The sequence below is a fragment of the Aulostomus chinensis genome, chromosome 13 (assembly GCF_037954235.1).
Source record: "Aulostomus chinensis isolate RoL2024-O1b breed Wild chromosome 13, RoL_Achi_v1.0, whole genome shotgun sequence".
Lineage (NCBI taxonomy): Eukaryota > Metazoa > Chordata > Actinopteri > Syngnathiformes > Aulostomidae > Aulostomus > Aulostomus chinensis.
This window is the reverse complement of record NC_141332.1, coordinates 5,780,181-5,807,633: the sequence shown is the minus strand read 5'-3', so window position 1 is coordinate 5,807,633 and position 27,453 is coordinate 5,780,181. Positions and strand designations below refer to the sequence as shown.

Below are 27,453 nucleotides of genomic sequence, written 5' to 3'. Positions count from 1 at the left end.
AACATCAAATTCAACCCAATTAAAATTGGGGGGTCCAGCCCCTAAAGGCCTAGTGTCACATGATGAGAGGGGCTGGGGAATGGGCCAGACCCGCAGGGGTAAACTTCCAGACTGGCCCCGCTGGCCACCCCGTCACCACTGCAACCAGTCGACAGGGAGTCTAGCCTCCCTGGTCCAGGGGTCAAATTGGAGCACCAAGGGGCACTGTCCGGAGATCCAGGCAGAGGGTCCACCACCGTGCAGTGCGAGGGCAGGGAGGGCCCAGGCCCCCGGTGCACGGTGGAACCCTCAGCCAGCAGCCCATGGTCAGGGCCCCCAGTTCGATCAGCATCAAGGAGGTCAGCCCCCATCCCTCAGACGTCCCCCAGCATCCTCCCATTGTCCGGGAGTGGCAGCAGTCCAGGACATCGTGCCAGGGCCCAGCCCACCCAGGACGGGCCGAGGTTAGCAAACCCCTCTCAAATGTGGGTGCGACCCCCCGGCGGAGTGGCAGGGTCCCAGGCTAGAGAGTCCCAGGTACCAAACAATCCACCTCTACCTCCCTCTCCACCCCCTTACCTCCCTCCCTCCTGACCCCCCTCCCCCCTCTCCCTCTCCCTCCACCCCCCTCCCTCTCCAACCCCCACCTAACCTTCCTTCCCCACCCTCCTCCCAGCGTCTGGGGGCAAACATGCCCCAGCCGCCATGGCAGGCCCTAGCACGCCCTAGCACGCCCCACCAGTGCCCGGGGTCCGGGCGAGCACAGCTCCCCCACCGCAGGACCCCGTTGGGGGACCGGCACGGATCCCCGGCACCAGGGCCCAGGGCCCCTGACCCCCCCATACCGGGTGGAGGCCCCGACCCAGCCCAAGGACCCCCAACCCCCAATCCCACAGGGTGCCGCCATGATAGGGGAAGCCACCCCCACGCCCCCCACACCATCCCGCCACAGGCGAGACCCAAAGCAGCCCCGGAAGGCAGTAACCCCGGGCCCACCAGCCCAGCGAGCCACCGGACACCCAAGGTAGCCAGCGTCCATAGCCACCCGCCCTGGGGCCGGGGCCACGAAGCCCCGTCCCCCCCATCAAAACTATGTGATGGATTTAATTATCAAGGACCAGATTTGTTCGAACTCTGACGATCAACTTTCCTGCCAAGCAGACATTCTCTCCATGGAAATGTGGTCTAATAAAGGGCTTCTATATTGAGTAATGCTTAGGTTGTTCTTGGATTTCCAATTAATCAGGATGGCCTTCTTTGCGATGCTTAGAGCAGTGAGAAGCAAACAGGATTTGTTTACTTCCATATTAACATTAGTGAGGTCACCTAGCAGACAAAGTGAGGGGGAGATGGGGATGGGGTACCCTAACCACCGTGATAGGTCTTTACAAACCCCCTGCCAAAAATTGTTAACAGGTGTACAAAGCCATATAGCATGCAGATAGCACTGACTGACTCGTGTCAATCATTGATCACGTGACTGAAAGCAAGAGTCAGGAGATCATGTGTGTCAGAGGCGAATGTTGATTTCACTCCGCGCGCCCTCGCCTCCCGAGACGCTCTCGTTGCAGTCGGTATCTGACAGAAAGCCGCTGCCTGTGGCAACCGTGGTGATGTTGTGCTCCAGGGCTGTGATTCGCTGTTTCATCCGAAGCTGGGAGGAGTTGAACTCGCTCTGCAGACGCGCCAAACATGTCTGGAAGAATGTGGTTATTGGTTCAAGAAAGATGGAGTAGAAGTTGTACAGGATACAATTGTGAGCACATCACCAGTCGTACCAGCAGTAGTAGTCGTAGTAAGTAGTAGTAATTGTAGTAGAAATAATAGCAAGCTATTGACCTGTAGACGATCCAGACTGCTCTCCAACCTCTCCACCTTCTCCTCTAGCTCCTCCCCAGCAGACACATTTACTTCCTCCAGCAGCCCCTCCTTCTGCAGGATGTCCCGCCCCCTCTGCTCCAGCTGGGCTCTGGCATGGGGAAACTCCTGCAGCGCCTCCATGAGGTCTTGTTTGGAAAGGCAGAAAAGGTCTGAGTATCCCAGACTGCGAATATTAGCTGTACGTCGGTTCCCCATCTTGCTGCCGCTGATGTTCAGGATGCTGATTTCTCCGAAGCAACTTCCTGCTGTCAGAACAGCAAACTGAGTGACGCCATCCTCCCCCACCACCGCCAGGCGGCCATCTTTAATGATATACATCTCCTTTCCCACATCTCCCTGGAAATAGCAAAGTTAGCACAGCTGCATATTGGAATTTTAAAAAGTCATATATAAATGCCACGAGACATACAGATGTAAATGTTCCTTCAATTCATTCTTCGTTCGTTCTTAAATTTGCCTCAAACATCCCCTGGGACTCAAGGATGAACTCAAAAGACTCTGGAGGCTAAAGGTCAAGGACGCTGTCACCTTCCAAGGCCGCAGCATCAGGTATATCTTCACGTATTGTTCAAGTGTTCATTAGAATCTTTCTGTTTATATCTCATAACTTCTCCTCAAGTTATTTGACATTTTTCAATGTTGGGTTCACACGAGTCCAGGCAGGTTCAGAAGTCTACCTGGGCTGGTAGCCCGGCGCCATCAGCTGACAGTCGGCTGCTCTAACTCAGCCCGCTTCAGCTGGTGACCCGCTTATTTCCTTCCATGTGTTCAGTTGGCTGCAGCCCTCCTACTCCTCTTGTGTTCTCCTTGTTGTCCTCTTGCCACCCTCCTTCACGTTCTGTAGCTGACATCATCAGTGACTCTAACTGACCCTGCAGGGGTCTCTGCTGCTCGGGTCCCAGCTCAGAGCCGTACCTCTCAACGTAAACTTAGTGCAATGGTGTTTTTCTTTAAAATTCACCCTTTATACACCTTGTGTATTGTTCTTGTACTTGTATTGCAACAGTAGCAATAATAACAGACCTTCCTACAGATGTAATCTCCTGGACTGAAAACCTGTGGCTGAAGTTTGAGCACCAACTCTACCAGGAGGCCGGCCTCACAGTCCTGGAAAATACGCACCTAAAGACGGACACACGGGAAAAACAAAAATGAGTCAAGGAGCTTGTAACTTGCATGCCATGACAGACCAAGAAGGACTGTAACCGAGTGAACACTTCTGGTAAGTTACAGTAAATCAAACCACCCTGGTGTCTTCTGCCTGGAAGGCAAAACCAAAGATTTGCTGCCCCAGACAACTACGGTGGACTTTCCCCTGGGAAGTTCTCCTTGTGTGTTGGAAACGTCGTAACTGTCACTCTCACGGCAGCATCACTCTCACACACAGTTCAGTTGCGTTTGGGGAGTTTTGTTGACCAGAAGGGTGAAATGACCACACTTTTATCTGTATGGTACATTCATTAAAGAGTACAGCGTTTGGTAATTAAAACAGCAAAAACACTAAAAGACCTGACTTAAAACTGCTTTACCTTCTTCAGAGTATCCAGGTGAACATTAATCGCTATCTCTGCTCTCAGTTTATTGGGCAGGCTCCTTAGTACCTCCTGTTCATCTATGGTCTTCTGATTGGTCCAGAGGTAATCAAACCAGCGAATGACTCGCTGCTCCAGCACCTTGCTGACATGTCTGAAGTGCATGTAGTGTTTCAGTGTGTCTACACGAGTCTGGAAGGCTGCTCTCGTAGCGTTCATGTTGGAGATCATGGAACCAACGTTCCCCACAATGGAGGCAAATATCAGAACACCAACCTAGAACACAAATGGCAGGATTCACAGTGTTGGTGGACAAGAATAATGGCAACCACAAGTTATCCAGGTATAACTGATTTGGCAAAGCTAACTTCATAAATATATTCAACATTCATAGTGAGATGATTTTAAGGTTACACCATTGCTCTTAAAACCTACCAGGAAGTCAAATATCAGGAACAGATACTCTTCATCCCTAACAGGAGGTGGGGTCTCTCCAATGGTTGTCAGAGTCAAAGTGGACCAATATAGGCAATAAATGTAACTTCTGGATAGGGATGCAAACTCTGGATCTGACGCATTTGGATAAACCCAAGAATCTGAGCCCAGTCCCAGGACTTTGGAGAAGCTGTAGTATCCACAGGCATTCCAGTGGATGATCACCAGGATATACAGGACCAGTTTACAGATGCGGAAAGCGTTGGGGTAACCTGTTCGTGTTTCTGTACGTTCAAAAAACTCAAACAAACGTGGCAGGCGCAACAGACGGTTGAATCGAAGAAGAGGAGTGTAGCTCATTCCAACAGTCAGATAGAGAAGATCAGTAGGGAGGATGGAGCAGATGTCAAGTTTACACAGTAGAGTTCGAAGGTAGGTTTCCCTCAGACGCGGCAAATCCTTCACCATCAATCCCTGATCCAAGAAACCTAAAGACACAATGTACAGGAATGAACCAGTGAATCATGGAGTATCTTTAAATCATTTCTCAGAAGTTTGCCACCAACACAGCTACTGCAGGTACCAGTACTTGACTCAGTAAAGATGTCAACCATTTTGTAACACCACTTTTTATAGCATCAAATAAGTGGTTAAATAAATAACAATACAATTCAGTTTTGGACAAAAGCTTTGACAGAAAGCATCTTAGGTCAAATCAAATGCAGTGTTCTTTGACTTTTTTTGTTTCTTAGGCCAAAGTCCCATATATTTTGGCTTTATACAGTATGAGGCATCAATTTCGTCACATTTCTTTAAATATATATGTGTTTTTACCTGTGTGGAGACGAACTACTATATCCAGAATATAAATTCCATCACAGATGTAGTCCAGCACCAACCACACCAACATGTTCCTCATCTGGAACTCATCAAAACAGGCTCTACAGAACCAGAGAGACGAGAGGATTGGGTCAGTCACAGCAATGAGGCGGAAATGTAGCTGTCAGGCACAAAATCTCTATCATAAGAGAATGTGAATAATAATATAATCTATTCCTATATATTGTACTTCTACATTGTCTACTTCTATGTAGCCTACTCCTTCATAGTCTAATCCTATATATTCTACTCCTATAGTTTAATCCTATAGATACTAATAATATATATCACACTATCTACACTACACACTATCTGTATATACTAATACTACATATACTAATCGTATATTCCTCCAATGGACCCACCACCCGTAAGAGGAACCTGAAGGGTCCGGTGCATTGTGGTTTGGGCAGCAGTCCAAGGTGGGGGCCTTGGCTGTCTGATCCCCAGGCATTCCACAAGGAAGCTGGCTTTTGGGGCATGGAATGTTACCTCTGGTGGGGAAGGAGCCGGAGCTGGTGAAAGAGTTTGAGTGTTACTAGCTAGATATAGTCGGCCTCACCTTGACTCACAGCCCCAGTTCCGGAACCCAAGTCCTTGAGAGGGATTGGACTCTCTCTTTTGCAAGGGTGGGCTTTTTGATCACCCCCAGACTCTCTGTCGGTACGTTGGGGTTTACCCTGATGGACGAAAGGGTTGCTTCCCTGCACCTTCAGGTTGGGGAATTGGTCCTGACTGTGGTCTGCGCTTATGTGCCAAAAACAAGTTCAGAGCACCCACCCTTTTTGGAGTCCTTGGGAAGAGTGCTGGATGGAGCCCCGACTGGGGGCTCCACTGTCCTACTGAAGGCTTCAACGCTCATGTAAGCAATGACAGTGTGACCTGGAAGGGTGCGATTGGGAGAACGGCAGAGCCAACCTGAACCTGAGTGGTGTGCAGTTGTTGGACTTCTGTGCAAGTCGCACTTTGTCCATAACTAACACCATGTTCGAAATTCAAGATGCCCACTGGTGCACGTGGCAACTTGCCCACACTGTTTACAGTGGGGACAGGAGTCTGCTGACGTCAGTTGGCAAGATAATTGGGTGGTGGCAGAAATACTTTGAGGAACTCCTCAATCCCACCAACACGTATTCCATGGAGGAGACAGAGTTTGGGGAGCACTTGCGGGGGGTTGTCCAATCTCCAGGGTAGAAGTTGCTGAGGAATTAAGCAACTCTGCGGTGGCAGAGCTCCGGGGGTGAGATCCACCCTGGGTATCTCAATGCTCTGGATGTTGTGGGGCTGTCTTGTTTACACGTCTCTGCAACATTGCGTGGACATCAGGGGTGGTGCCTTTTGAGTGGCAGACCGGGTGTTAGTCCCCATCTTTAAGAAAGGGGACCGGAGGGTGTGTTTCAACTATCGGGGATCACACTCCTCAGCTTCCCTGGAAAGATCTACGCCAGGGTACTGGAGAGGAGGGTCAGAGCGATAGACGAACCTCAGATTAAGGAGGAGCAGTGTGGTTTTCGTTTCGGCCGTGGAACCGTGGATCAGCTCTTCACCCTCGCTAGGGTGCTAGAGGGGGCAAAGGCAAAGGAGCCCAACCAGTCCATATGTGTTTTGTGGATCTGGAGAAGGCTTATGACCATGTTCCCAGGAGCACCCTGTAGGGGGTACTCTGGGAGTATGGGATGGATGGCCCCTTACAAAGGGCCATTCAGTCGTTCTACCGGAGGAGTGAGAGTCTGGTCGGTGTTGCTGGCAGTAAGTCAGACTTGTTCCCAGTGAGGGTTGAACTCCGCCAAGGTTGCCCTTTGTCACCGGTTCTGTTCATAACCTTTATGGACAGAATTTCTAGGCGCAGCCAGGTGGTGGAGGGGGTCGAGTTTGGTGGTGGGAGGGTGTCGTCTCTGCTGTTTGTGGATGACGTAGTCCTCTTAGCGCCATCAGGCCACGACCTCCTCTTGCTGGGACAGTTTGCAGCCGAATATGAAGCGGCTGGGATGAGAATCAGCACCACCAAGTCTCAGGCCATGGTCTTCAGCTAGAAAAGAGTGGTTTGCTCACTCCAGGTCGGGGGCGGGGGTCCTGCCTCAGGTGGAGGAGTTTAAGTATCTTGGGGTCTTGTTCACGAGTGAGCATAGGATGGAGCAGGAGATTGACAGGCGGATGGGGCAGCATCCGCAATGATGCGGGTGCTAAACCAGTCTGTTGTGGTGAAGAGGGAGCTTAGCCAAAAGGCGAGGCTCTCTTTACCTGTCAATCTACGTTCCAACCCTCACCTATGGTCATGAGCTTTGGGTAATGACCAAAAGAACGAGATTGTGAATACAAGCGGCCGAAATGAGTTTCTAAGTTTTCTGAGGGTGGCTGGGCTCTCCCTTAGAGACAGGGTGAGAAGCTCAGTCATTCGGGAGGTGCTCAGAGTAGAGCCGCTGCTCCTGCATGTCGAGAAGAGTCGGTTGAGGTGTTTTGGGCATTTGGTGAGGATGCCTCCTGAACGTCTCACTTGGGAGGTGTTCCGGGTATCCCCAACCAGGAGGAGGCCTCGAGGCCGACCCCGCACACGCTGGAGGGATTATATCTCTCGTCTGGCCTGGGAACACCTCAGGATTCCCCGGAAGAGCTGGTGGAAGTGGCTGGGGAGAGGACAGAGTGGGCTTCCTTGCTGAGGCTACTGCCCCCGTGACCCGGACCAACTGGATAAAGCGGAGGATGACAACAACAACTAATCCTACATAGTCTAATCCTATAGTTTACCCCCTATATAATCTAATCCTATATATTCTCCTCCTATATATTCTCTTCTTATACAGTCTACTGAATTGTTTACTCCACTCTTGTCTTCTTCTAAATATGGGTCAGTAGACCTCACGGTTAGAAGAAGCAATGTTAACATCCACATGTGACATTTTAGGCTTTTACACATGAATACATTTCTGTCAGAAAGAGTTTCAGTCTGAAAACTTCCCCTTAAGTTTAAAGATATTTATACTGTGTGCCATGTCTACTTGACGGGCTATGTTTGGTTGTCTTTGTTTTGTTTTTGTTTTTTTAAATCGAATAGAAAAACACTTCAAGTTTTACAGTTCAGTTATTTTTTCACGTAATTTCTATTTATCCAAACAAATTGTTCATGTGTGACCCTAATCTCCTTCTTAGGTGTGTTAATACCAGTGATAACACAACTGCAGGACAACGTCAATAATCAGTGGCAGCTCCTAACCTGACGACCAGCAGGGTCCAGTTATAAAAGACTGCAGGCCCAATCACCATCAGCCAGTGGTAGTATGCATTGTCGGACGGTGATAAGACAACAATATTACACTTCCTCCTGACAGAGACAGAAAACATCAACAGGTATATTTATGGTGTTTAAACGATTTTATTGCGTCGGAGGTTGGATTTGTCTGTTTTCATACCTGCCTCTGCTCCATCTAATTTCATTATCCCTTTCAGAGCCAGTTTGGCTGTGGCTAAATCGGCTGGGCGGGGCTTGTATGTCCATGTGGGCGGGGCCTCTGAAACGTTCCAAAAATGAGTCTGGCCGCTCCGTCTCTGCAGCCATGCTCTTCTGAGCCCATTCTCGCAAAGTCATCACCATACTAACGATCCTGGGGAGCAGCAGGCAAACATGCAGCCCATTTACACCTGGACAGGCGACCGTCAGCACACCACACCTGAGCCACTTGTCCGTAACACCACACCCTCTCTACAAGTTTGGATCGTAATCCCTTACTGCCATACCTGGAGAGAGCACCTCGCCCATGCAAGGAATTCTGGGAGTTAATATCCCTCCTGTCGATGGCTGCCATTCTCTGGAGCTCTGAGGACGTGTCATCACACATGGACTGTCCTCTACATGTGTGTAAAGAAATAATTCACTGACAAGGAAGGAACAAAAACAATAAAGCAAGGCAAGGCGTCAACATCCTAAATAAGAATATGTGTGGGGACACTTCGGGGTCACTAATGCAGTCGACGCACAGCGCATAAGCCCCCGCAAGTTTTGTTAAAAACTTAACATTTAACTCAGACTTTTCACTTGCAACACAGTATTTGTGGTGTGTGTACACTTAAGTCACTTCTAGTACTACCTGGAGACCAAACCGCATTGAAGTCAGCCAGAAAAGATGGAAAGAAGGATGACGAGTTATCGACTGCTAGCATGGTTCTCTGACCAAACTACTGGAAGAGCACAGATGAGCCGTCTCCACCCAGTTTTAATCGGCCTTAACATCCCTCGAAACTAAGCTGGACAGTGTCCAAGCAACCATCTCCAGCCATGGACAAAGATTGACTTCCCTGGAGGGCAACGTGGACCAAATCAGCACCTGACTGTACTTCAGCCACGAGCTACGGTGACTTGTTAACTCATAGTGGTGCTGGAGTGCAACATATGGGACATGAAGTCGAGTGTCTTCAATGTTACTGACACGATGCTAAGTTCTATGTTTTCTTTGCGCTCCTTAATGGGGAAAAATGTCCTTTTTGTTCTCTTACTTACGTCACTTTGATGTGAATGCTTGATCTGGGAGCTATGTTCTTCGACTCTACATGCTTGTGTAGGAGGTGGATGGTACTGATATGACGCACCATTTACAATGTTGAAGCTCACTTAGAGCCCCTCTTTGCTTTTGTTCTGGGGGTTGGATTTCCTCCAGTTTGCTCGATGCTACAGCCATGCAAACCCTTTGGGTGGGGCTCCCTGCTGGAGTTGCTTCCCTCACAACCCAATTTTGGACAAGCAGATGGATGAATGGACCGATCCATTTGTTGGTACCTTACATGTAGAGACCATTCCAGAACATCACCATTGTTAACAGCAGTCATGAGACACCTTGTGAAGTTCTGCTTTTACAGACACCTGTTTTAGAATTCCAGGATAGAATTGTAGCAGAAGGCACAGACTGAACAAGCTGGCAGACTGATGATGAAATTCTATCAAACAAATAAACCCACATCCGGAAAACACAAGTGTTACATAAAGCTGTGAGTATTTCAGATACCAACACTCACGAGTGTGTTTACCTGCTGAGTGTCCCAGCAGATCGCTCACTCTCCTCCTCTGTCCATGTTTTCACAGACAGTCTGTGTGAATCCTGGACTAGACCTGCCATCCTACACACACACACACACACACACACACACACACACACACACACACACACACACACACACACACACAAGCTGGCAGTGCCATTTCTCAATACGTACACATCAGTGCAGACAGATAACAAGGTAAACAATTTCAAATTAAGATACAAAACTGTAACGTACACACACACCCACACACACATGCAATGCTGGCAACAGTCAGAAACAGAGGGTCGTCTTGGCCATCCACTGTCAGGCATCACCACAGAAACCAAATGACGACATGTAGTTGTTATGGTGACAGATCATAATGGAAGATGTTCAAAGTTAACAAACCTGAGAATATCCTGATATCCTTGATAACATTCCACTCGTGCAACCACAGGCTCACACACCGCGATGACCAGTGACCAATGGGGAAGGCTGGACTGAATATAAAAGGAATGATCACATGACCTTCAAGCAATGGAAACAGCATTGTTTAAATTGCAAATTGTGTGTGTGTGTGTGTGTGTGTGTATGTGTGTTTGTGTGTGTGTTCATTTCTAGCTGTGAGCTCATCTGAATTCAAGAACCTCGTTTGAAGTGGCCTCTGAGCTACAGGCGAGCCTTTGTGTGTCTCCTGATTACCGACAGAGATGTGCGATTATGCGCACACCTGCACACTTTTGTATCATCTCCTTTTTCATAAATTTGTGAATACACCATGGAAATGAAAGTGTTGTTTTGAGGCCATAATTTTGTTTTGTATTTTAATGCACAATAATTTTTTTGCAGTGTTCAAAGCAGGTTTTATGAAGTCACACAACCTATGGCCCTTTAAGCAATGGGCACTGCACTAGTTGGAGTAAACTTGGAATGAACAGCCATGAGGCAGTTGCTCCGTCCTCTGTCAGAAGCCAAACTGCATGCAGATTGTTTTTTAAAAATTTTTTGATTTATTTAACTTTAACTTTTACTCAACTTTTATTTCACCAGATAAGAAGCCACTGAGATCAGGAACTCTTTCCCCAGGGTGCCCAGGGAAAGAGGTCAGCAGAACAGTTTTAAGGAAGTGACAGGATAAATTAGCAACGTAGCGTTTTCAGTAAGAAGTACGGGGCTGTAGCACAACAATAAAACAACAATTCAAGATTTTAAAAACACAGGCAAAGTTCAACGGTCTCTGTTTGTCCCTCAGGAAAGAACAGAGGTTCAGAGTGGAATAACTTCAGGGACTTTCAGTTCAGGCTGCATTGGATTCCAGGCCAAGCGAGCAACAAAGATGAATGCTCTTTTTCCTGATTCAGTTTGTTCCTGAGGAACAGATAGAACAAGTGTAGTACAAGAACGTGAGGCATGGCTGCTGCTTGTTCTCTGCAATAAAGCAAACAAATAAGGCAGAAACACACATAAAAGAGCCTCACGGATTGAGGTCAGCAATGTGCGCATCTGCACGCAGTCAAAGAAGGCAAGTTTGATCTGATAGAAAGAGCGTAGTTTTACAAAGGTTCGAATCCCTACAGTGTCCTAAAGATTGACATTCACATGAAAGCCCATTGTTTCCGCTCCAGTAATTGAGTAATTGTATCAACAGTTACTTACCTACAAAATACTGTCTAATGCTGCCGTGGCAGATGTTTCCAGCCAGCCATGCATCCATCACACATGCTTGCTTCCTACAGTCGCTAGCATGTTGACTGGCATGTTGAAGTTGAGCCTCCCACTGAATCACCATCCAGAACCAGGTCAAGTGGAAGCTGAGAGCTCGGGAGGCGTTGTGACGGCTGGTTGGACAGCTAAGCTGCCTGAGCTGTCCAGTCTGAGATCCAAACTCCACATCTTTGAGAGCCTCCTGGATGATGTCCTAGCAGAAATCCCAGCTGGATCCACTGCAGCTTGACACCCCTAGCAGCTCTAAGAGTCTGGTAAATAGTGTTGCTCTTGGCCCATCAATGTCAATTCTCTTCCATGGACATCCATTGTGGAGAAGTGAGATGGATTTATCTTCCTGTCTTCTCTCCAGATGACCCTCTTCCAGTGTCAAACTTATTTGTGCAGGTCAAAGAGCTAACTGACCTAGCGGCTACAGGTGCCTCAATCTCTCTGGAGCAGCCTGTCCCAAGTGGATCCAAAACTGGGACAAAGTGGCAAAATTCACAGACAGCGCCGATATCCCATGGTAAACGCCGTTGTTGTCTGTCTTGTTTGTCTCCAACTCTTTGGAGCGGGGAGCATTTCAGCTGAATGGCTAAAAGGCTTCCCTACTGCGACTGATTATGGTCTTATTAGTGACGTTGACTGTTTTTGGACCAATCATGTCCTTTACAGATGAGATGGCCGACACCCCGACATGAAAAGCATTAGACAACTTACACAAAACTTCATACATTGCATTGCTTTTCTTTCTGACAGCTGCTCAACCCTGAACCACTGGCCACTCCCACTCATCATGAAGAGCATCTTTCCTTGGGTCTGGCTGACCACTCGTCCTGCAATAATTTCAGCCTCATTACAGATATTGTAGCATGAACTCTGCAGCTCAGAATGAAAATGACACAATGCAGATGTCCAGTATTCTAGTCCTTTACATGGCGAGACTGTTGAAAAAAACTGAAAAGCATGTGCATGCACAGGCAGGTTCCCTCTGACTTGATGACGAGAAAAATATTTCCTGCTAGTCAGTTTTGTCCCTCACTTTTTCAGGGTTTGAACATCGGAACCCAAATTATGCCATCTCTGTTTACTTCACCATAAAGAGAACTGTGTCACACCTGCGGTTCTTTTTATCCAGGTTCCCAGTCAGAGCTAATGAGGTTGATAAATGGCATGAAATCTTCCTTTTCTCCATCCACAAGGATTTTTTAAAGAGGTCTTTTTTCACTTTGGATAGTTTAACAGTATCTAAGAAGCCTTTATCCTCACTTTTTAAATCAGCTATGTGCAACTGTTGCTGGGAAACTCAGTCTTGACACGGATAATTTCAGACCCATATCTTAATTACCCTCTCTTGACAAGGTACTGCAGGAAGTGGTCTGTTCTCAGCTTTTATCCCTCTTGAAGGAACACTCACTCTAAAAAATTTTCAATCTGGCTTTCATTGTCATCATAGCACTGAAATATTACTTCTGAAGGTCGTGAATGATGGGATGAACTCTGGTGCTGGCTGTTGTACTGTCCTGGTATTGTTCTGCTTCATTTGACCCTGTTAATCACGACATACAAACGGCTCGACTGGGAAACTGGGAGGGTGTGACCGAGACTGCTCTTGATTGATTCAAGTCCTACCTCAGGAACAGAACCTTCTCTATATCTCTTGGCAATGTCTTCTCCAGTCATGCAAATATTACGTGTGATGTTCCTCAAGGGTCAATTCTAGGCCCTTTACTCTTTTCTTGCCGACCCCCGGTCCAGGGGCAATCCAAAAGCCCACCCCTGCCCTCCGCCTCTCACCTGGAGCAACTCCACCAAAAGAGAGAACCCCTCTCAAAGACTTGTGTTCCAGACCCCGAGCTATGTGTCAAGGTGAGGCCTACTATATCTAGCCAGTAACGCTCAACCTCTTCCACCAGCTCCAGCTCCTTCCCCGCCAGAGAGGTAACGTTCCATGTCCCAATAGCCAGGTTCCATGCTTGGAGTTCAGACAGCCGAGGCTCCCGCCTTGGACTGCCACCCAGGCCACATTGCACCAGACCCCTCCGGCTCTTCCTATGGGCGTTGGGTCCAAGGGAGTACGTGCTCGTGTCACCTTTTTGGGCTAGGCCCAGCCGGGCCCCACAAACCAAGGCCCGGCCACCAGGCGCTCGCCTTCGAGCCCCTACCTCAGGCCTGGCTCCAGGGTCCCCGGTGCCCCTCCGGGCAGGGTACACATAACACTCAATGGCTTCTCCATGAGGGGGTCTGTTGAACCGTTCTTTTTCTGGCCCTTCGCCTAGAACCAGTCTGTTTTGGGTGACCCTACCAGGGGCAAAATGCCCCAGACAGTATAGCTCCTAGGGTCACTCAAACTCCTCCACCATGATAAGGTGACGGTTCCAGGAGGAGCACACTAAACTAGTTCAGGTTATATTTACTAGGTCATCTCAGTTGGTACTAGTTAATGATGGTTCCTCTGAGACCACTACAGTCAGTTCTGGTGTTCCACAAGGGTCTGTGCTTGGACCAGTCCTCTTCACCCTGTACCTGCTTCCTCTAGGTCACATGATCAGGAAACACTCCATTAATGTCCACTGCTATGCAGACGACACACAGCTGAACTCATCAATGATCCACATGGAACAAACCAGCTGACTAAACTGGAGGCCTGTCTGCAGGACAGGAAAACATGGAGGACCATCATTTCCTTAATTAAACTCTGATAAACTGAAGTTCTGTCAGACAGGCTCCACCTATTGTCTGTTAGAGGACCTAGTGTAGTATATACTATAAACTATAAATAGTTGTACACAGTTGTGTGTTAGTAAATATTTGTCCATAGTTGTGTGTTAGTAAATATTTGTACATAATTGTGTGTTAGGAAATAGTTGTACACAATTATGCATGAGTAAATAGTTGTACACAGTTCTGTGTTAGTAAATATTTGTACATAGTTGTTAGTAAATAGTTGTACATAGATGTTTGTTAGTAAATATTTGTACACCGTTGTGTGTTAGTAAATAGTTTTGTGCATTTGTGACAATCAACTTTATTCTCTGCATAAACTTGTTGTTCCTTTATCCCTGCCTTAATAAACTCCTTCATGGTAATAAATGTGTAGTCCTTAGGATAACAATTCCATGATAATACAACATCGCGGTGTAGCACAAGAATATGAATGAATAAATTTAATTAATATTTGATTATTGTGGGAAGGAAGGAAGGGGTTTTCATTTGTAATGACCCAGGGTAGGGATAGGGACAGATCTCTCAACCAATCACGTGCCTTTTCTTGTTTAAATTTCATGGTTTCATCCAATAATGAGTGAGGAAATTCAAGCCTGTCCTGATGTCACTCTCTGTCCAGCCGTGGTTTCACTGCTATTCATAAACCAATCAGACCCCCACAAACTCTTGTGGTTCGTTTCAGTACACACAGGCAAAGTAAACACACCGTTTGCAGGGTATAAATCGCTGTAAACTGCTGGAGATTTGTGGGTTAACAGAGACGAAAATCCCACTTTTCATGCAGTGCTTTAATTAGAAGTCTGACATGAAGGGTGGCCCAGTGGAGCAGTGGTCCTCACTGTGGCCCCCCAGCAAGAAGGTTGTGGGTGGAGCCCCGGCTGGAGCACGGGGTCTTTCTGGGTGAGTCTCCATGTTCTCCCTGTTCCTGCTGGGTTCTCTCTGGTACTCCAGCTTCCTCCACAGTCCAAAGACATCAAGAGGGACCAGGTTAATCCAGACTCTAAATTGACCGTAGGCGTGGCTGGGAGAGCCAATGGTTGTCTGTCTCTATGTGTTGGCCCTGCCATGGACTGGTGACCTGTCCAGGGTGAAGGCTGCTGGGATAGGCACCACCCCCACCACCCTGAACATGATATGAGGTAGAATCAGAATCAGAATCAGAATCAGAATCAGAATACTTTATTAATCCCCGGGGGGAAATTCTGAAAAAGAAAATGGATGGATGGATATTTTAAAAGTGAGTTTGTACTGAGTGTGTACCGAATGTGTACTGAGTGTGTACTGAATGTGTGCTGAGTTTGTACTGAGTGTGTACTGAATGTGTGCTGAGTGTATACTGAGTGTGTACCACTATTGAAGCTACTCGAACAGAGGCTCCAGCTGTCTGCTGTTGTCACATCTTTCCCCATCAGGTGGATGAGTGCACTGAGATCAGACTCCGCCCACTCATGTATTAATATATCTTTTAATATATATGCATATGTATTTGCAGCGCTACGTGCTAGCAGGACTCCCATGTCTGGTCAGCTCACGTTAAACAAAGACAAAGAGAAGCTCGGCGCTCAGAGGAGGTGTGAACCAGGCTGCCCGTCAGCAGCCACTGCATCGTCAATTAGCATGTCAGCAGTTTTAGCTTGAGAAACTCAAATGCTCCACAATGTTGGTTGAGGCTTTTGAAAGCACTTTCTTCCATAATGTACTCAATATCCTGAAAAAATACCCAAGACCTTTTTTTTTAGAAATATATACGAATGATAACTGGTATTTGGTCAGGGTTGCGTCTCCAAACCCAGCACCTGAACTGACATCACAAAGGTACATTTTAAAGATGAAGCGATGTGAATGACATCATAGTTCACGGGTACAACATCGTATTGTTAAGGTCAAAAAAGTGGATGAATCAGTTTTACAGTGTCAAGTGTGAAAACATACAGTTCTTAGTCAAGCAAAGCTTTAGTCAGATATAAAAGAGGCCTGAGGCGTTGAGCAGCCGACATCATGGCTTCAGAACATGAATGGAACGTGGGGAGCAGCTGCAGCGTCGCGGCTGATCTGGAGGCAGTGACGCAGACGGGAGCCGACCGCAGGAGGACTGAGCTCAGGGCACATCTGCTTTGTTTCCAGGTGGGGGGCACAGGTGCGTCGCAGTGCCAGCGGCAACACTCGCGTTCTGAGCAGTTCACATTATCACCCCAGGATACAAACAAAGACAGTGAGACCCAACCCTGAAAGAGTCACCATGTTCAGAATTGCACTTCAGAAGACACGCAGCTACGTTGGTTCTCCTCGCGTCTCATCCAGTCAACCAGGAAAGACAGTCACTTAGTGTGTGTACGGGAATGTGTGTATGTGTGTGTCTGTGAGTGTGTGTGTGTATGTGTGAGTGTGTGTGTGTATGTGTGAGTGTGCGCGCGTGCGTGTCCTCTAAGCTCTCTTCATGCCTCGTCCCATCAGGCAGGCGAAGATGGTCATCACCATCTTGGGGTTGACCTCCACCAGGTCATCAGGCAGGGCGTAGACCTTGGCACCGATCTTCCTGGCCATGGAGATGGCGTACCTGCCGGGAGGGTGAGGTCATAACGAAGGTTACTGTGGCAACCGAGCACACGTGACATTTTATGTTTGTCTCTGGTGCATTTGAACTCATCTCTGAAAGTTTCAACAGAAATGATCTGCAATCTGAGCTTTCAGAGAGAAACTCAGGACAGGGTATTACCACAGTACCTTGTACTACTGTGACAGCAGTATTACAATACAATGATTCTGTGATAACTGATATACTGCAGGACAATTTCTGATGTTCTGACTGTGGAACTGTGAACTGACTGTAAAAGTGGCTCAATCCAACTCTGCCGGGCAAAGCGAGCAACTGTGTCTCTACAAATATAATATAAATCTATAAATATAGTTTTTATACCTGAGTTTTTTGTCCTATGCTGTAAATAATCCTGTGTTTACTCAGGATTAGGACTCAAACAACACCAAGCACTGAGAAGTGAAGCCGCCATTTTAGGTGTGACTTACTTGGCGTTGTTGAGTTTGTCTTCGTCCGACAGATTTTCTTTTTGAACCAAGTCAAAGTTGACACTCTCGGGCTGGATGGCGTCAATCAGGTCCAGAACTGGAAGACTGGTACTGATGGACTTGTCCTCAATAGACGGACACACACACACACGTCAAAAATGTACATAAACTATACATACACACAACGTGCAAACCAAAAAAATACCAATGCTGTAGTCTTTTCCAAAGATGAACACACATACTTTGTGTTACGATGAGAGTACTTTTACCTTGAAGCTCTTGATGGAGGAACTCTTGCCACCCTCAGACAAAGTCTTGTTGACCCATGAAACTATCAAATCATCTCCTGCAACTTCTCCATGTCCCAGGTCTTCAAGAACATTCAGAGTGTACCTGCATACACATGTCATGACCACAGGTGAGAATACCAGCCAATGAAGTCGTCCCACAGTCCAGATCTCCAGGTCTCAGCCAGAGTGCCGTCCACATTAAATGGTCACTGCATCGAGAGATGTAGGTTCCTCTCGTTCTTCGTCTCAGTGCCGTTGTGATGTGAAGTTTGACGATGAAATGTAAATCACCTTCTCATCAGCTGCCAGACCAGTGCCAGGGTCAACGTAGCGTTCCCGTCATACAGGTCCTGTCCTCCAATTCCCACCAGGGAGAAACCGGCTTTCGCCTTTCCCAGCTCCACAGCGTAGTTACAGTTCTCTATCTGACACACACGTGCACACACATTCACACACACGTCTCCTTGATTTCAGCTGCTTTTATTTGCTGGAAAGTAATTTGTATTTTTACCTTTTTCAAATGTCCTCCACCTATCACCTTGAATGGAGGGCGGTTGACTCGGTTGTCCCAGTCCACTGGCACCTTAATCCTTTCATACAGCTGGAGAATCACCATGGCATCCTGCAGATCGCTGTATCACACACACACACACAGACACACAGACACGGTTACTGATGTCTCCAAAAAGGTGCCATTGGCAGGAAGCCATTTCTGAGGCCTTGACACGGACCCGTAGATGTGGTGAACATGTGGACTGACACCCAGGGAGTTCATCCAGTTCCTGAAAGTCTTCTCCTCTCTGGTCTCACCTTGGGGCAGAAGCGAGAGGTCAAAAACTGTGTCTGTGTGCACTTGCGTGTGTGAGTCTGTACTCACTCTCCACGGTCCAGTCCTGGTTCTCTGGTTTGGTGAGCGCTGGGTGTTTGTTGAAAAGTGTGGCCACAAAGGCCATGTTGAGTTTTGCATTTCCAAACACGACGTCAGTCGGCGTCAGGAACTGTCGGCAACCCAGCCGGTCGGCCTGCTCCAGCATACGGTCCGCTCTCTGGGAGAGATCCTTCTCCTGGTGACACACAGTTTCTATGTTTGTTTTTCGGTCTGATCAGAGTTCCACTCAAGCATTAAAACACGGGTGATGGGTTTGACTTATTGGTAGAATCTCTAGATTTCAAAGAAATACAGAAGTGTAAAGAAAATATTCCCACAGGTTAAATTATGAAATACCAGAGGGAGACAGAGGAAGGAGATCCAATCTGTTTGTACAAAAACTGTTGAGAAAAACAAGGAGAACAGAAGCGAAACCACGTGGACTCAAAGGCACCGAGAGAGCTGAGATGAAGCAGAAAGCGTCATGTTTCTATGACGACAATATCTTGACGTCAGGCACAGGACAGGAGACCCAAGTGCGTTTCACGAACAGCAGACGGTTTATTGATTCCGATTATTAGAGTCAGGACCTGTGGCTTACACACGCTCACACGGGGCGGCGGAAACCAGCAGCAGAGAGTGGATCCATGACACTTGAATTGTATCATATGTCAGTTTGAGCCTTTTGATTTCTGTTGATTTTATTTGTTAGTTCTTTCACCACTGGTCCAACCAGATGAAGGCAATCCTTTCTAATTTCAGTGAACGAGCTTAAACATGGCGTCATCCCGCTGTCGTCAGTTGTGGCGCCAGGACGACGCGTGCGTGTTCAACATCATCTGAGACATCCGGACACCCACAAACCTCATCAACAACATTCAATGTTCATCGGCTTCACAAACTGTCTTTTCTTTCACGGCTGCGATCGTTTCTGTCTGCTATAATTCAAGATAGACAGAAAATGTGAGAACAGACTTCCTCTCCGATGTGTTGGTAACCACGGTGACACGTTTCCACTCACAAGAGAGACAGACGACACAAACGCAAATGCTCTCAGCTCCGAACCAGTGACACTGTCACGATCCCTGTCTCCTGCTTCCTGTTTTATTTTGTAGTCATGTCCTGTATCTGTGGATATTTTCAGTCATCCAGGTCATGGTAGGTCTCAAAAAAGCATAAAAAATGGCAACTGGACTATCCTCGTGTGAGTAGTAGACGTTTCGCCTCTCATCCAAGAGGCTTCTTCAGTTCTGAATCCTGGTGGGGAATATCAGCTATATATCTACCAGGAGGGGTGGTAAAAAACGAAAAAACAACTGGTCGTACGACCAGAAACCAATGACTCGTCAGGTGTTAATGAGTTCATGTCAAACTAGAACGGCCATCTTTGAATAGGGGAGGAGGCCTCAGACATCACTTGTCTCCCACTTACAATGCTGTGCTTAGATCCCTCCCAAGGAGGAGCAGCCGTTGTTCTCACCTGCAGCCAGGTGACCCCAACGACCCTCCCGAGAGGGCTGGGAGAGGTAACGACAGCCCAGCCAGGCCAACGACTCTCACTAACACCTGACGAGTCATTGGTTTCTGGTCGTACGACCAGTTTTTCATTTTTTACCACCCCTCTTGGTAGATATACAGCTGATATTCCCCACCAGGATTCAGAACTGAAGAAGCCTCTTGGAGGAGAGGCGAAACGCCTTCTACTCACACGAGATTAATCCAGTTGCCATTTTTATGCTTTTTTAAGACCAAGTCATGTCCTGTCTTCCTGTCCTCCCTCCTGTGATCACCTCATGTGTCTCACCTGGGTGACTGCACCACCTGTGTCTTGTTTTCCCTCTTGTATTTAACCCCTGTGGTTTCCACGGTTCGTGCTTGGTCCATTGGGTTTTGTTACAGGTTTTTGCGTGGCCCGTCGTGTATGTGGTTGTGTGGCGTTCAATAACTGTGTTTCACTAGTCTCTAGTCACCAGTCTACAGTCTCCAGTCACCGGCCCCAAGTCTCCAGTCGTCAAGCCTCCGATCGCCAGTCGTCAAGTCTCAGGTTCCCCCGTCTCAGGCCTCCAGTGTCCCCATCACAAGTTCTGTTATAATCAATAAAACCTCTTTTGTGCACCGTCCTCCTGTCTGCGCTTGGGTCTACTTCCCCCCTTCCCCTACTACACGTAACAGCAACGCTCCTAAATGGATGGCTGGGTCAATGTCACAGGTGAACTGTCCACTCAGACTGGACACCTGCCCCCCAGGCAGCTACATGTGGCTACATGTGGCTACTCTAGCGTGTAACTGCAGCTCAGTCGACTTACGTAAAGACCCGTCATGTCGATCTCCACCCGAGGGGCGTCCTCTTTGCTGCCGTCTGGGGCGATCTGCTCCAGCAGGTGGAAGTAGGCCTTGGAGTCCTGCCCAGAAACACAACTACACTCAACACTGAACAACAAACACAAGTTAGTTCTCCTGGGGCTTGCAAACAAGCGACCCAACAGCAGAGATAATCAGGAGGAATAATCAGCGCTCCCATCACGTAGCAGGGTCAGGCTGATTCAGCAGTAACAGCAGCTTCCTCAAACCTTAATGTCTCCAGAGAAGTTGGAGATGCTCATGCCAACTTTCTTCAAGTGGAAATTGGCCCAACGCAGGAGCAGCTCCTCAGGACTGAGCTTCATCAGCTCCTCCAGGCTCTCGCCTTCCTCCAGCAGTGCCGCGATGGCTGCACACACACACACACACACACACACACACACGTCGAAGACACAAAGTGTCACAAAAAGATGAAATATATACCAGCAACAACACTCCTCTACGCCAAGTCTTCCAACACAGTCTTGACTTCTGTGCACATGCGTGTTTGTGTGTGTTTGCACGCACCTTCATTGCGGCTCAGCTCAATGTTGGCAAACAGGCCGATCTTGATAATCTGCCAGAGGAGCCCGAGCACCAGGTGAGGTTTCCCCTCCTTCAGATCTTGGGCGCCAATATTGACAACTTGGCATCCGATGGCCGAGGCAGAGTTCAGAGCCAAGTTCAGGTTCTCCTGTTGGAGGAGAAAACGATTGGAGACACAAATAAAGTCAAGGGAAAACTAAATGAGTATGAAGTTAATCAATAACTACAAAAACAAAGTACACTGGATGTTGTTGTTGTGTACTTTCCTCAGAATAATTCTTCCAGGCACTCTTGAAAAGTTTCCCCCAAAACTTAATCAGTGGTTCCAGGAGGGCAGAACTGTACCTTATGACTACGAGAAACTGCCTTTGAAAAGGGTTCCAGCCGCAGCAGCAAGTATTAGTACCCTTCAGGTACACACAGGTACCTCCCTTTCTGAGATTACAAATTTGCCATCAGAAATGTCCAGTTTACAACAACACACGACACAAGGGTGCAGGTAAACACTGCCACCAGGGAGGCGGTAGTGAGACTAAAAATCCATAAAGAGACACCGACATGCACATGGAACAAAAAGGGAATTCATCATCCGTGGATTGAACGACTGGAATCTCAACCTTGAGGTGAGACTTAGAAGCAAGGGAGCGCGAGTTCACCTGAGTGGTGAAAGCAGTGAGCTTCTTCTTGTTGATGGTTCTCTCGTCGATGGTGTCGGGAACAGAGAGGTTGATGAGTTTGCTGCAGACGCACAGGACAAACAAATCACTGATACTCACACACACACACACACACACACACACACACACACTTCACTTTGACAAACGGATGGAGAATGATAGTGACTGCTGGCTGTGCAGCTTGAGTGACAGCCATGGAAGTCGCGATCATCTGGTGATGAGCATTATTGTGCATGAGCTCATCGAGATGATGACGCTGCACCATAGCGACGAGAGAGTGCGGTGCTCGGAGGGGGCGGGGCTTAACCCAGATATGGGTGGTACTTAAACCAGACGTGGCTTTACAGAAGAGTGTGCGTTATTAGCTGAACTGGTTTCAAGAAATCAGTAGGGATCGACAAGAAGATGCTACATTTATTATCTTCAATTAGGGTTAGATGTTTCTGATCAGCAGACTAACTGTTAGCAGAACAGACAGATGGAGAGATGGAGAGAGAGAGAGAGAGAGAGAGGATGATGCCTGTGTTTTGCCTATTCATGTTTCAATGACCTGACAGCGTGACGGTGGATCTTGGGTGATGCAGTTCTTACTGCTTCATTAACTTTCTATCAATCTGCAGCCTGATGAGCGATCAGGCGGAGGAAATAAAAGCCCAGCTTCATCCAATCGCGTCTCAGCACCGAGTCACCTGACCTGCAGCTCTCTTATTATTTTTTAGCATCCAGGGTTGATGGAGGACTAAATCCTGGACAGAGAACAAGCAGCAATGAGAGAAGAGAATCCTGGCCACAGAGAAGTTGCGTCTGCACTTGGCAGCGAGGGAACGCGTTAATGTGGTGCGTGATGGCGCTACAGGCCTGGAGCGCTTGGACGTGGGGAGGCAGAGGGCTCACCAGAGCACGATGCCGTCTGCCAGGGCTGTAAAGAGAGCCTCATTGTTGGGATTGATGGGCAGCACATGCTGGCAGTCGGGATCCTTCTCCAGGGAAGAGCTGATGTGGTTGGCGAAGGCGAAGCGCTCCTGCTCTGAAACACAGTTCAGTCACATGTCACATGACCTCCCTCGAGGGTCAACACATCCTCCAATAATAGTATCAAGATGTGCAGGAACTTTGACGACTGGTACTGATGGCACATGTGGCGCAAGTCATTGGCCAGAGAAGTTCGAACCGGAGATGGAGTGCTGAGTTCCTTCACTCGAGATCTCACTGGTGCCCCCGATGGCCACGATGCCTTCCTTCTTGTTGAGGGCCTTCCTGAAACCCTGCGCCATGTGGTCGTCTTTCAAGTCGGCGAAAATCTGAACACACAAACAGCATCAAAGCTTAAAGTCTGGGATGCCACTCACGTGTTCGTGTGACGATTATCAAGCCTTGGATTCAACTCCACTAAGACTGCCCCAGAAACAGGAAGGTGGTCCGTGTCTCAAGAGCCACAACCTTAGATCATGTGTTCATATTTAAGGAACAGACGTGGTGAGCAATGCCAGCGGCGTGGGAAATGCAGGGGGGTTAACTGTTAGCAGTGAGCTTAACCATCATTGATCTCCGTTAGCGAAGGTGTGAATGCTCACTGAGAGCAACATCAGACAGATGAGAGTTTGTTTATCGTTGGTAGAGTTGTGTCTCTCAGTCAGTTAGTTAGTTAGTTAGTCAGTTAGTTAGTTAGTTAGTTAGTTAGTTAGTTAGTGTTACCTACAGCGGTGAACTCGTCAAGGTTGATGTGGCTGTCTTTGTCCCGGTCCAGCTTCTGGAGGAGCTCACGGATCTGGTACCCAGGCATGTGACAACCCACCTCACGGAAGAGCTCACCCAGCTCAGAGGCACAGATGTAGCCATTGCTATCCAAGTCTGTGGGGGAGGGAGGGAGGGAGGGAAGGAAAACACCTCAACTTAAGAACTAATCAGTAGCAGTATTTGGAGCCCAGGATACCCTTCACCAGTCCTGGTTAGACCAGTTCCTCTGAAGCCAACAGTGCAATTTAATAGAAGCAACTGCCTCACTCAGTCGTCCAGGCAGGAATCAAACTTTAGAAACCATCCGTGTGTGTTCATGTAGACGAGCTGACGCTTGCTTGGCTGTCAGATGGCACTCAAATGACTGAGAGAACATCAAAACTAAAAGCTGTTCTAGAAAACTCTCTTTACTGAAGCCTCTCCTGCGGGCCTTGGTCTCTGGAAGGTGCAATAATGATTGAACCATTACTCTTAACGTTCTGATCACGCTGCACAGCTGCGCCCCGTACCAGCCATGACGCACCCTGATGGCTGGAGCGCCGAGGAGGTCAGGAGCTCCGAGGAGGTCAGGAGGTGAGCACCCATCCAGAGGGAGCTCCTTCCTTTTCTCCGGCCTGTCTTGGTGTCGTTGATTATCTCTTCTCTTCTTTTCTTCACGTGGTTTTGAAAAGTGACTTATCATTATTACACCAATGGTGCAGGACCAACCTCAGCCCTCTCAGCTGGCAAAGATTGGATGTCTCTTGATGAATAATGAACATTTGTCATCTGTAAAATAGTGTATACAAACACACACACACACACACACACACACAATGCTCAACTCACCCACTTTCTGGAAGGCGTCTCGGATCTCCTCCATCTCCTCGGTGCTTATCTTTTGCGTCATTCTGACACCTGAAACACAGGCAGGTGGACAGTGAACGCCTCATTCGGGGATCAGGTTTGTCCACCAGCAGACTCAGGCGCCGCCATGATAGCTCTACCAGAGGTGAACGAGGTCACAAGCTCTTCGCCTGCAACCTTCTGACCCACGAGGCTCGACATTAGGATGCGGCAAGAATGAGCCATTTTTATGATATACTGGCGTCGCTCTGAGGGCCGCTAACTTCTCATCGTGAGGGTTGGGATCGTTTGGATTAAATCCATTCTCGACTCCGGTTCTTTGAGATGGAAGTCAGCAGGTCACCGCCTCTTCATGAGGAGAATTATGTTTGCTTGAAAAAGCCAGTTTATGTCCTCACATTGCCAGTTTTAGTCAAAAAACAAAGCTCTGCAGCCCAGACGGATGTACGTGTGTATGATGGGTGTAGACTCTGCTGGCTGAGGCGCCGGCTGCTTCCCGCAGCAGCAGCAGGTCGTGACTGGCTAACGTTAGCCTCACTTAGCGAGCTTTCAACAACTAGAAACAGAAAGACGAAGGCTGACTGTCCAAAGTGGAGGAAGCGACGGGAGCAGGAGCGGACGCACAGAGAACGGCGAGCGGAGTAGAAAGAAGAAAGCAGACAGAACTGAAATTCAAAAAGCTGCTTAACGGTTCCAGAACCGCACGTTAGGAACCAGTTCTAAATAGGAACCAGTTCTAAATAAGAACCAGTTCTCGGTACCCAACCCTACTCATCTTTGCTCGTCACCTGTCGCTTGAGATGTGGAAACAATGCAACGTATAATTCAAGCTTTCCTGGTTTGGATGTAAAGAAGAACAACGGTAAACATCCATAGGGTTTACTTTTGTTTTTCAATGAGTGACATCATCCAACGCCAGGCTGCTACATCTCATTAAATCATCGACGCTCTCGCTGTACAAAAAAAAAATTAGATGAAATAAAATGAGAATGTCATTTTTCTTTTCTGGGAAATGAAGCAGCAATACAAACGTACCTTTGATTGACACAGACACCTGTCAATCACGACATAAACGCTTGGATTAATGCACCAATGAGGGGAATCAGAAACACCACTGGTCTGAACTTCTCTCCAGTAGGATTTCTGACTCCTCATCCATTGTTGTCACATGGAAAGCAGAGGCAATTGGACGGTGACGTGTTTGACTGAGCGGGACAGTGTGTCGAAGAAGAGGAAGGCGGACCGCTGCTCTGAGAGGTTACGTCTGTGAACGTCACGTAGGACAGAACGCAGTATGTGGACATGAGTGGAGCTGTTTACAGTTGTTGTGCGTCAGCTGACACACACACACACAACAGAAACCCCATCAGTGTCACAGAGAGTCCCACCCGAGGGACGCCGGTGACACCTCCATCAGTCAGACCTCCATAAATCGAATCCTGTGTAGTATCTGAGCCAGTGGTACTCAGTAACAGTACACAGTACACAGTACAAATACTGGTGAGCCTGTGCATGGATGCTAGCGGAGGGCAGAGGTGTGCCTCAGCCGTGGGGGGGCAGGCTGCTGGACTAATGACTGGTGATGTGGTTGAACTGGTCCTTCAGCAGGCTAATGGATGCAGCGCTGGTCAGATAAATCTGATTACACCTCCTGCTGGAGGCAGGAAGCAGAGCCAAGACAGCATTTGGAACCAGAACACACACACACACACACACACACACACACACACCTACCTAAAACCATTCAATCAGAATTGGTGGCTCAGATTTCCAGTTTGCTAAGGAAGCTAAACGCCAGGTTACAAACTCAGAAATCATCCCAGCTTTTGAGGGTCTGTTTCAAACCCAGGTCAGAACTCAGTCCGACATGTTGCTGACGTCATGACAAGAACGATCATGTGTTTGCAGGTGTTTATCATAATTAAGAACTCTTTGATGGAGATCTTTCCTCTTGAAGCCGAGGATTATTGGTACCTGCTGCCACCAGGGGTCGCTGCTGCGGGGGCAGAAGCTTTCAGGAGCCCCTGTGAGGAAGATGAAGAGGCGCTGCGCGACTTTTACCTACACCAGAGGAGCTCAAACTGACCCAAAACAAACACACACACACACACAATGATGACGCATCATCAACTGGTACTTTATGATCTCACACACCTGTGATAGAGAGCAGCACAACGCGAGTTTTATATATATATGCCATGGCACACGTCGTGTATGTAGTTAGCGTGCAGTGAGAGGGTGAGAGGGCTGCAGGTGAGCCGAGAGGTGGACCCGCCGCTCCCCCACCGGATGTGGCTTCCACGATTTATAATGTGATCAAATTTGGATGTTGGTGCGGCGGAGCAAGTAGACGCCCCAGCAGCTGCTTGGTCTTACCTGAAGTCCGCTGGTGCTGCTCGGCAGGATCACCGAAGGAAAAAGTCCCTGTTCCGCCCTCCCGCTGCTGCCCTGGCCCGTTTTCTTCGGCTGACACCGCCCCTCCGCGCCACCCCTCCTCTGATCGAACCTCCCCCGCCTCCCTCGCATCTGCAGCAGCAGCAGCAATGACGTCATACCAGTTTTCCTCTCGTTGATAAAACTGTAGTTGAACACAACAGTTTCATGGTTGCTGGTGTTGTGTTGCTCTTTTTTTTTTTTTTTTTAAGGATTCTGAGGATGGCGCCCTGTTTTAAACAGAAACGTCACTTCCTATTTCCAATCCAGGTACATCCATTGGTGACATCATATTTCATCGGGAATTTAACAAATTCTTCAAGTTAAATACTCAGTGCCATCCAAGCTATTTCATTATTGTTGACTGAAGTAGATTTTTACCGTGAGTCGGTAAAACTTGTCTCTAATAACGTAAACGTCTCAGTCCCACGTTGCCTGAATAATTAAATCTGCCACCACTTCATCAGTCCATAATTTCAAGAAGTCTGTTAACAGTTGGTTTACTTTTTTAAAGTTTTATTGAATTCAGATCTCGCCAGACT

At 47.9% G+C, this 27,453-nt stretch overlaps 2 protein-coding genes across 2 annotated transcripts; both read right to left on the bottom strand.

The window, feature by feature from the left end:
- Nucleotides 1-1,442: 1,442 nt before the first annotated feature.
- On the bottom strand, nt 1,443-9,811 carry LOC147250670 (cyclic nucleotide-gated cation channel-like). The gene is made up of 10 exons (XM_086222452.1): nt 9,723-9,811; nt 8,439-8,549; nt 8,114-8,305; nt 7,918-8,025; nt 4,662-4,768; nt 3,828-4,315; nt 3,390-3,668; nt 2,884-2,982; nt 1,819-2,196; nt 1,443-1,675 (listed from the first exon to the last, which is right to left on the bottom strand). Exons 1-10 carry the CDS (start codon nt 9,809-9,811, stop codon nt 1,490-1,492), a joined length of 2,037 nt encoding a protein of 678 aa, XP_086078578.1. The 3' UTR covers nt 1,443-1,489.
- A 5,505-nt stretch (nt 9,812-15,316) lies between these two features.
- LOC147250669 (plastin-3-like) lies at nt 15,317-26,938 on the bottom strand. Its single transcript, XM_086222821.1, has 16 exons — nt 26,855-26,938; nt 24,461-24,529; nt 23,595-23,746; nt 23,067-23,196; nt 22,790-22,922; nt 21,875-21,956; nt 21,201-21,366; nt 20,903-21,042; nt 20,639-20,734; nt 18,342-18,528; nt 18,196-18,274; nt 17,976-18,096; nt 17,756-17,889; nt 17,444-17,567; nt 17,175-17,299; nt 15,317-16,707 (listed from the first exon to the last, which is right to left on the bottom strand). Exons 2-16 carry the CDS (start codon nt 24,519-24,521, stop codon nt 16,575-16,577), a joined length of 1,863 nt encoding a protein of 620 aa, XP_086078947.1. The 5' UTR covers nt 24,522-24,529; nt 26,855-26,938; the 3' UTR covers nt 15,317-16,574.
- Between the last annotated feature and the right edge of the window lie 515 nt (nt 26,939-27,453).

What these genes read in the sequence shown, in the direction of transcription:
- LOC147250670 (XM_086222452.1), bottom strand. Translation starts at nt 9,811, where the DNA reads ATGGCAGGTCTAGTCCAGGATTCACACAGACTGTCTGTGAAAACATGG. An exon ending in GGGCGAGGTGCTCTCTCCAG is followed by an intron (nt 8,306 to 8,438) that starts GTATGGCAGTAA and finishes GCTGCTCCCCAG; the next exon opens with GATCGTTAGTATGGTGATGA. An exon ending in TCCTGATATTTGACTTCCTG is followed by an intron (nt 3,669 to 3,827) that starts GTAGGTTTTAAG and finishes TTTGTGTTCTAG; the next exon opens with GTTGGTGTTCTGATATTTGC.
- LOC147250669 (XM_086222821.1), bottom strand. Translation starts at nt 24,521, where the DNA reads ATGACGCAAAAGATAAGCACCGAGGAGATGGAGGAGATCCGAGACGCC. An exon ending in AGACGCCTTCCAGAAAGTGG is followed by an intron (nt 23,747 to 24,460) that starts GTGAGTTGAGCA and finishes CCTCCCCCACAG; the next exon opens with ACTTGGATAGCAATGGCTAC. An exon ending in GACAAACTCAACAACGCCAA is followed by an intron (nt 16,708 to 17,174) that starts GTAAGTCACACC and finishes CCCTCCCGGCAG; the next exon opens with GTACGCCATCTCCATGGCCA.